Source organism: Pygoscelis adeliae, unplaced genomic scaffold, assembly GCF_000699105.1.
Source record: "Pygoscelis adeliae isolate BGI_AS28 unplaced genomic scaffold, ASM69910v1 Scaffold21, whole genome shotgun sequence".
Classification (NCBI taxonomy): domain Eukaryota; kingdom Metazoa; phylum Chordata; class Aves; order Sphenisciformes; family Spheniscidae; genus Pygoscelis; species Pygoscelis adeliae.
In genome coordinates, this window is record NW_008824243.1 from 6,831,671 (window position 1) to 6,840,985 (window position 9,315).

At 39.3% G+C, this 9,315-nt stretch overlaps 2 protein-coding genes across 2 annotated transcripts in view; one reads left to right on the top strand and one right to left on the bottom strand.

Annotated features, from left to right (window-relative positions):
- Window positions 1-5,755, top strand: part of LOC103926308 (claudin-19-like) — a 15,217-nt gene extending 9,462 nt beyond the window's left edge. The window contains exons 2-5 of the mRNA XM_009335168.1: window positions 953-1,117; window positions 1,269-1,350; window positions 4,119-4,229; window positions 5,580-5,755. Coding sequence (XP_009333443.1) covers window positions 953-1,117; window positions 1,269-1,350; window positions 4,119-4,229; window positions 5,580-5,679 — 458 coding nt within the window. The 3' untranslated portion in view covers window positions 5,680-5,755. The remainder of the gene's footprint in view (window positions 1-952; window positions 1,118-1,268; window positions 1,351-4,118; window positions 4,230-5,579) is intronic.
- A 1,705-nt stretch (window positions 5,756-7,460) lies between these two features.
- DUSP28 (dual specificity phosphatase 28) overlaps window positions 7,461-9,315 on the bottom strand; it is a 2,893-nt gene continuing 1,038 nt past the window's right edge. Inside the window, 2 exon segments of the mRNA XM_009335228.1 lie at window positions 7,461-7,909; window positions 9,229-9,315. The exon segment at window positions 9,229-9,315 is cut by the window's right edge and continues 12 nt beyond it. Coding sequence (XP_009333503.1) covers window positions 7,775-7,909; window positions 9,229-9,315 — 222 coding nt within the window. The 3' untranslated portion in view covers window positions 7,461-7,774.

The following is a 9,315-nucleotide window of genomic DNA, read 5'->3' on the forward strand; positions in this document are numbered from 1 at the left end:
GAGGGAGGGGATTCTGCCCCTCTACTCTGCTCTGGTGAGACCCCACCTGGAGTACTGCGTTCAGCTCTGGAGGCCTCAGCATAAGAAAGACACGGACCTGTTGAAGCGGGTCCAGAAGAGGGCCACGAAAATGATCAGGGGGATGGAACACCTCCGCTATGAAGAAAGGCTGAGAGAGTTGGGGTTGTTCAGCCTAGAGAAGAGAAGGCTTTGGGGTGACCTTATTGCGGTCTATCAGTACTTAAAGGGGGCTTATAAGAAAGATGGCAGCAAACTTTTTAGCAGGGCCTGTTGCGACAGGACAAGGGGGAATGGCTTTAAACTAAAGAGGGGTAGGTTTAGACTAGATATAAGGAAGAAATTTTTTATTCTGAGGGTGGTGAAACACTGGAAGAGGGTGCCCAGAGAGGTGGTGGATGCCCCATCCCTGGAAACATTCAAGGTCAGGCTGGATGGGGCTCTGAGCAACCTGATCTAGTTGAAGATCCAACCCCCACGGCAGGGGGGTTGGACTAGATGGTCTCTTTAGAGGTCTCTTCCAACCCAAACTATTCTATGATCCTATGATTAAATCACCAGGACTTGTGAGTAGGAGACTTACTTCTGCTCCTGTAAATGACCATATGTACTGCTATGTGTTTTCACAGGACTTAAAGATGTAAGCTATGAAGGGCTTGCTGTAATTTTTCAGGGTTTACTAAAGCCCCAAGAGGATTTACTGAGCTTATAAAGTGTAAGTGTAGTTCAACTCTGAAATTTGATTGACTTCAAGGCTAAACACTCTAGGGTTCTGATGCTTCTCTGAACCAAGTAACAAAGTTGGACAAGATTCATTCCTTACTGCTCCTGTTAATTTTGTCACTTCCTCTAATCACTTTCATTTTTTCAGCACAAGATTCATTTAATTTCTGTATAGATCCCGATTTGTTTTCTCTTTTTCTGTCTTACTCAGTTCATATTCAGGCATGTCGTGCCTTGATGATTGCTTCCATCCTTTTGGGATTCATAGCTACAGTACTCTCATTGCTTGGTTTGAAGTGCACAAACATTGGGTTGAGCGATGAAGATGGAAAAATGAAGTTTGCTGTCACAGGAGGATTTCTCTTTATTTTAGGAGGTAATATCGAGGCTGAAATGAGAATGCTATCAAAACTTTCTATTGCTTTCACAGCTAGACTAAATGAAATGAATACTTGTTCTTAGTTTAAAGTTGTTACCGCCATTAAAGGAATCATTCACCTATGTGCTTTTTAAACTTTTTCTGGTAGGTCTCTGCTCCATGGTGGCTGTTTCTTGGTATGCTGCGATGGTTACTGCTCAATTTTTTGACCCATTGTACGCTGGAACCAAGTAAGTTAATAGATCTGTCATACCAAACTCCATCATATGTTACAGACAGCTGCACTAACCTCACCTGCTGCAGAGTTTCAGAACCTGGATGGATCCTGCTATCCAGTCCTACAGGAGGAAAAATTTGTCTTCAGGGAATCTTTTCACCTCAGAGATGCTGGTGGGGAGGGAGGAGAGTTCTTTTCTGGAAGGTTTAGGGAATGTGTGGGGCATATCAACCCCACATCTGAGGGGTTTCTGTACTGTGTTTACATTTTCTTGTGAGACTTAATTAAGTGCACATCTCAATGCTATGAAGAAGAAAAGGTAAAACTCTTAATTTTCTTTGGCATTTAGACCAAAAGAGGTACAAAAATCTAGCTGTGGCTAGAATACAATGCCTCATATGTAGAAGCAAATGAAAAAATGTGCAGAAACCAGCTTGAACTGCATACTAGTGACCTGCAGATAGTTGAGAAATGTCATTGAAGTGTGCTGCTTGTCTTAAAGAAGTAAAAAAATATTTTTCACTATATAGTAACAGCTCAACATTTGTTTGCCTTATGAATGAAAATGAGGCAAAGTTTGTGGGACTATCAGCTCATACAGTTATGCACAAACAAGTTTTGAAGTATAAAAGCCCTTACTCTTGTCTGATCTAAAAGGCACAATCTTCAAACCCAAATGCCCGCTTATGGCACCTTATCTGGGTCAATAGATTTAGCAATGAGGAACAAGGGTGGAGGTGACTGGGCCTCTCCTTCAGAGAGGGGGGAAAAAGGGAGAGGGAAACATAATATATTGTCTGTGGAACATGAGAGAGCTGGTTTGGGGGAAAGGGGACATTTATAATTTGCCAGTACCTCTACCGAGTATATAGTTTTTAGATCAGTAAACTATAAATCTTCAGTTGCTAGGATCATATTTGAAGTGTTTTGTAAGTTTCTTCCTGAAAATCAGTTCAGGGAAGTCAGAGGTGAAGTGCTTTGTTACGAATCAACGTACTTCAAGCAGTTGCTTTGGATGGTTGTTAGTTTTCCTTGTGTTTTCAAACAAGCACTTACAAATAAATTGCACTTGTGAATACTTGTTCTTCTTTTATATCCCCTTGAGAGAATTACATGAAGGGTAATAAATACGTTAGAGGACCGAAACAACTGGTGATAAGGAATTTCAGTTAGTGGGATAGTTAGCGAGTTTTATAGTTATCTGGTATATTTGGGGCTTCAACATCAATGCATGTTAATCAGTTACCAGACTGTTTGCATTCAGTAGCTAAAGAAATCTTTTTTTTAATGTCTAAACCTCGTGTTTAAGACTGTTGATTCACTAAGCAGTTCTTAGTGAATTAACTTTGATCATTGGTAAAGCCAGACATGCTCTTGAGGAAGTTTGTGTTCCTTGGACTCTGTGAGACAGGTTTAAATTCAATTGCAGGCCAGTATTGATCTTCAGTCTTGAGACTGGCAAATCTGTTTTTTCAGATTGCATTTTTTTGGTCTGACTTCAGCAAATTAGTAAAGTTAACCTCTACTAATTCTTAGAGGAATTTCTCATACAGCTGTGAAGGCAACCTAAGTTCTCCTGCAAATCCCTCCTATATACTTTCCTTTGGCATGACATCTACAGCATTCCTGTCTATAGATGACTAGTGAGCAGAGACGATTGCATGCACTGGGCAACAGTCTCTGATTGTTCCTTAGTATTCCTCCAGCAACTTGCACTCCTGTTTTTTTGAGATAATGATTGTCTCCTTGTTCCATGTTTGGAAAGCACCTAAAACAGTGGAGGCCTTGTGGCTCCAATGTGTGTTGAGAACACGGAGAGCAGTGAACTTGTGTAAACCCCTCAAACCTTCCTGTTAGCAATTAATTCTGGAGTCAGAAACTTCGACGCTTTTAGATAATGATTTTGTGTTTACAAGTGGAAAGAAAACACACATATCTGGTTTCAGTATACCTTCTGTGCAGTCCATGACACTTACTTTGCTCTTATATTAGTTATCTTAGACCACAGAGGTACGGCCATATTGTGGATATAGTCTTTGTCCAAATATAAAAACTTGTTTGCCTCTTTTTGCGAAACTCCTGCCAGACTTTCCCAGGCTCAGTTGTGTCTAGTCTTTGGGTCAAATTCATTATCAGTGAATTTCTTGGACTGGACTAGGGGATTTCCTGAAGGGTGTAGTTTTGTACAGTAAAATGGGGAACTATTGTTTTTCAGCCTGGGACTATTCATAAATGTATTTCAGCCATATAACCACAGAGAGTGCTGAATATTCTTTAGGATACTACTAACTAGCCCTATACAAATAGCTACTTGATCTAGCGTTGTGTCCATAGAAAACTGATTTCTGTGGTTAGCCTTTTCTCATGACACAGACTGTAAGCTCCAAATCATTCAGTTTGACAAAATTACTTCAGTGGCACAGCCAATACAAGAGCAAACTAAGTGTTGTGGACTGCACAAGAGGTATATGATTATCATTTATTATCAACAATTTATTAAATATATGCAAGTATTTATTGCTACTTATCTTTATGTTGCTTAGTACTTTCTGTACTGTCACTAATTTGGCAGAGCACTTAAATATATATGTAAGAGTTTTACTGAACAGGCACAAAGCCAGATCTGTTCTACTCTGTTGTCTGTTGAAGTACCTTTCAGTTAGCTGATTTCTATGCAGACTAGAATTTGTTTGCATGATTTGTGCACCTTATGACTCAGTCTAAAATAATGGCTTTGTGACCCTGTTATATGCTGTTTCTATAAAATCTTTCATGTTTCAGGTATGAACTAGGAGGTGCTCTGTACTTAGGCTGGGCTGGATCTGTTCTTTATACGCTTGGTGGGATCTTACTGACCTGTTCATGCAAAGGGAAGAAAAAACAGGATTACAGGTAATCTTGGATTTGTCAGTTGAAATAGTAGCTGTCAATTATATACCATTTTCTATCTGTATACTATTCTCTCTCCCTCAACCCCTGGTATAAATTGTAGCCATATAAAGTACAAACAGGAAATTGTACCTATTAATTCGGTGCTATGGCATGTCACAGACTTGTGATGGCAGGGAATGCTGTACCAAATACTTGTACCTCCCAGATAGTGCACTTGTTGATATTTTGCCATCAGCAAAGGTTCTAAGATTTATGTGATGAAAATATGCAGTGAAAGAGCAAACTATCTATTGCCAAAAGAAAAGTATATCAAAGAATATAGTGTATTATAATAAAGATTTTCTGCAATACTCACTTCTATTAAAACATTCAAACGCCATTTAATTTGCAGAAAGTGTAATGGCATTTCCCCCCCAAAGCATATCCAATTGATCATTAGATGCATATGATTTTTTTTCTTGTTCCTTATGGAAATGTCTTGTTGAGTGTCAAATCAGAAAAGTTGAGATTTCTGGCCTCAATATTTAACCTTGCCTGGATTTTTTTTTTTTCAATCTTAAATTATTCACACATACAGAAGGTCCCTTTCTGAAGAAGAGGGATGAAATTGTCAGAAATAGCAGAGGTCGATGTCTACCCAGAAGAACCCAAATGGCTTGGAGCCTGTACAGGCTAAGCTTGAGAGGATGATAACATGGAAGGAAGAAGCATGCTCACTGCTGCTGTATTAAATCTTAGAAAAGTTATGTCAAAACACCTAATAAGTGAGAGTGTTCCTCTGATACTCCATTGCCTAATCTGAAGCCATTTAAGTTTTATGGTAATATTTCATCAGCCACATTGGACTTTAGATCTCACTCACCATACTTTGATACAAAGTCCCAAATATCCTGAAATGTCTTGAAAATCAGGTAAAACTGAGGTATGAAATAGAAGATCAACATGACGAATGACAGCTGAAGGGGTTGGCTGAAGATACTTCTGTTTTTCTTTCTCATCATCTTGATTCCTATATTAAAAACTGCAGCTTGCACAAAGGCATTAAGGTCTAGGTTCTCTTCTGCTTTAGGGACTTGACTGAAATGCCTCGAGGAAGAGCACATGTGAGTTAGGAATCCAGAGTGTTTCTGGTTCAGAGAGAGATGTCTGTGCTGCCCATCAAAGACCCCATCTCTTTCCCCTTAACTACAAAACTGATGAGAACAATAGGCCTCCAATTTCTGCACCTTTGTGAAGTATGTGCTATCGGGGTTTGATACAGACCTAAATGAGTAACTTCCTAAGTATCTGAAACTGTGGACATGTGTGTAATACCTATTATTTTGTATCTTTTTTTTTCTTAATTTACAGTTGCAACAAATACGCGTATTCAGCAGGCCAGGCAGCTCATCAGCAGCGCATTTACACCAAAAACCCTGAGACAGTCATAAGCAACAAGGAGTACGTCTAAACTTATCTTTTACATCACTTATAACGTTAGTAGGTTATGAACTCAAATACAGACGTGAACTACTTCCAGGTTTCCGGTTCCACGTTGCAATCTTTCATCTTAATTTGGAGCAGTACAAGGAGGAGGTATGGTTTTCAATGTAAATAGGAATGGTTTTCTGGGAATGGTTTTCAAATGTAGGTAGGTTTCTACAGATAATGCTGTGATGTGGAATCCTGCGTCATGAAGGTTTTCTGCATGCTGAGAAGCCTGGTAAAATTTAACCAGAGTGTGCAGTGTATCCTGACAATCAAGAGCAACTGTTTCTATTTCAGCTGACTCAAAAATGCGGAACTGATATGCTGTAGCTGACTGCAAGTTAATACGCCTCACAGTTAGAAATGTATTGTGTTTTCATTAATGTTTAGCTTTCTACTTTTGTTTATCAGCTTTAGCTTTGACAGAAAATAAACTTTATTCCACAGATGATTGGCTGAAACAAATTTTTTGATGAGTGGTATCCTGGCCATTAATAAGGATATAGTCTATATACTGTGGGCTTGAAGTCTCATGTTATACTGAAATTCATATTATGTATGATGCTAGTCAAGATTTATAAAAGCTACAAAAAATTCCCGAACAACCACTTACCTCCAAATCTGCAGATGTGCAACAAATTTCTTGTTGGTTGTAGTGCACGTACCAAAGATAAACGATACAGAATGAACCAAACACAGCTGGGAGTGGAGAAAGCATCTGGTGCAAAAATGCCTCATGATAACTAAGAAGATGATAGCCCCAATTTTTTATTTTTATTTCTATGCTTTCAGCTTTTAAAATAATCCAATTTTAACTTTGAGCAATCTTTAACTTTGGGAACTTCTACTGCATGTGAATTGTCTAATTAATGTAATTCCCCAGTGGCTTTATTCTCCGTCATTGTTCCATCATTAGAATTTCTGCCTTAAACTATGCCACTGCTGGGAGCATATGTTTGCCTTGTGTACGCACTTAGACAGATGACGGTGAGCTAACTTTACTTTGTATTGATGCTTTGAGCAACTTGGAAGGGAATTTCACACTGCAGGTTCACAGGTTTCATAGCTTGTCCCTTTTAAATTACAAATGTATTAATGCAGTTCGACAAAATACCTTCATGTTTCTCTCTACTTTTAATGTCTTATGATAAACATAATTGTAGTCTCATTTAGAAGCTTTGTGCAGCTTCCTTGATATCACAGTGGATAATTTCACAGGGCAACCTGCAAGCAGTCTTAGAAACGATTTAGCCATGTTGCTTGCATACAGATAGAGCTGACTTGTAAACCGACACATTAAGGCATGAATTGGGCACGGATAGATCTTGCTAGGCTTAGTAAGGAGAGCTAAAAGGAGTGAGGATTACTTTTAGATTGCCCATGTCATCTTTTCCCCTCCACTATCAACTACTCTTTTAAAAATCATCCCTTTGGTATTTTGGAGAATAATTTCAAAAGCCGAGAAGGCACTTAACTTTTCATGGTGGGAGCTGAACCCCTTACCATCGTTGGTATATTCTGTCCTCTGGATTTTTAGGTAATTTTGTGATGGTATTTTGGTCTGGGTGAACATAAGGAAAAATGCAGAGCTCAGGCAGTGACTAAGCAGTTCCAGTGTCAGTTTCCTACCAAAGGTTGTGTGAGCTCATGAACATGAATTATGATCCAGTAGGGAGCGATAAAGTCAGAACTTCCTTGGTCTGGCATCAGGTCTTCTAGTGACGTCACTGGGAAGTTTAATTAAAAACCAAGAGTAAAATCCCTATGTAGTAACTCATTAATTCGTTCAGTACATTGTTACTGTATTCAGTGTCATTCAGGGGAAAAATAAATGCTGAGGATACCATGCCTTTCACTCGTTTGTTTCCAGTCCTTCCAACCGTTTTCTGTTTCTGCAGTTCCTCTCTGCTTATCTGCCCCTTTCCCATGCACTTTCAACGGTAACACTCTGAATGAATTTGATGAACCATCAACTCAGATTGGGGAGTAAGGCATTTTATGTATAGGTGATATATGAAGTGATTTTTTTTTTTTTTTTAAAATCTGTAGCAAGCCACTTAACTCTCTGTAAAACATCTTCACACATTGCTATTTTTAAGTCCTTTGTTCAGCAGATCGGACTGCTTTGGTATCTGCAAATCTTCTTCATATCTCTGGAGCTGAGACCAAAATCCTGCATTGGGTTCTGCTACTGGTCTGGCAGTCTTCACAGTCTAGGAAAAAAAAGAGAGGTGTTGTAGAAGCAAGGGAAATAATGCAAATGGATTTCTTCCTCTTAGACTTTTGAGAAGGTTTATTTTGGTTTTGATTTTGCTATGGAATAATAAACAGATATTTTGGTGAGCTGACCTCACTCTGTGCTTGCCAAGACCTCCTGGCATATGGTCCATGTTACAGAATGGATTTGTGGATGAGATATGAAAAGGAGCTGTTGAATTTGCTGGAAATGTGAATGTCTGTCACAAAGTGTGGCGACAACACTCATCTTTAAGATAGAGTGAAACTTGGTCATGTATCTGCACGCCTCTGTCTGGTACTGAGCAAAACAGTTGTCTAAATTAGAGACTTTAGTGATATACCTACCAAATGGGTGAAGACTAAAAGACTAGCCTGGAGAAAAGGAGGCTGAGGGGAGACCTCATTGCTCTCTACAACTACCTGAAAGGGGGTTGTAGCGAGGTGGGTGTCGGTCTCTTCTCCCAAGTAACAAGCGATGGGACGAGAGGAAATGGCCTCAAGTTGCGCCAGGGGAGGTTTAGATTGGACGTGAGGAAAAATGTCTTTACTGAAAGAGTGGTTAAACATTGGAGCAGGCTGCCCAGGGAAGTGGTTGAGTCACCATCCCTGGAGGTATTGAAAAGACGTGTAGATGAGGCGCTTAGGGACATGGTTTAGTGGGCATGGTGGTGTTGGGTTGACGGTTGGACTCGATGATCTTGGAGGTCTCTTCCAACCTTAATGATTCTATGATTCTATGATTCCATAAAAGACCATAGAGCATGAGTCATATGTATTGGACGGGCTTCCTAATAAAGTTGAGATGCTATTACTTGTAGCTAGCTAGTCCCTGGCTATTTAGCAGGCCTAACAGGTGATGTTTCTTTTCTGTGTTGAGCTGTCACATAGGTGAGAAGAGTAAATCCTGCAAAACAACTTCTGCACAAACTTGCTTCCTTTTCACTCATTTGCTTTATGTCTCTGTCTCTAACTTCACTTACCATGAATAAGCAAATGATAGGGAAAATGTTCACAAAACAACCAACTTTGCATATTTTGCTACCAGTGCTTAAAGCCTACTTGCAGTTGTAATTATATTTGTCCCAGAAACCTCACATTGAAAGCTTATTTGTGCAAGTGGGGGGTGAAAAAACTTACGGTGGAATTTTATTCACATGTTGAATGTCTATAAAACTGCTAATAAACAGGCGAGAGCACCAAAATAATTCTATGAGAAATCATCATTATTCATTATAAGCATTTAATTTCTTACCCAAAAGATGTCTAAATATAAATCTGGATATAAGTACAGTACCTCAAAGGCATCCTTGAGTGGGAGTTTTCGGTGTCTCATCAGATAAGCAGTGCAAATGGCAGCTGATCGGCTGCGGCCATTTTTACA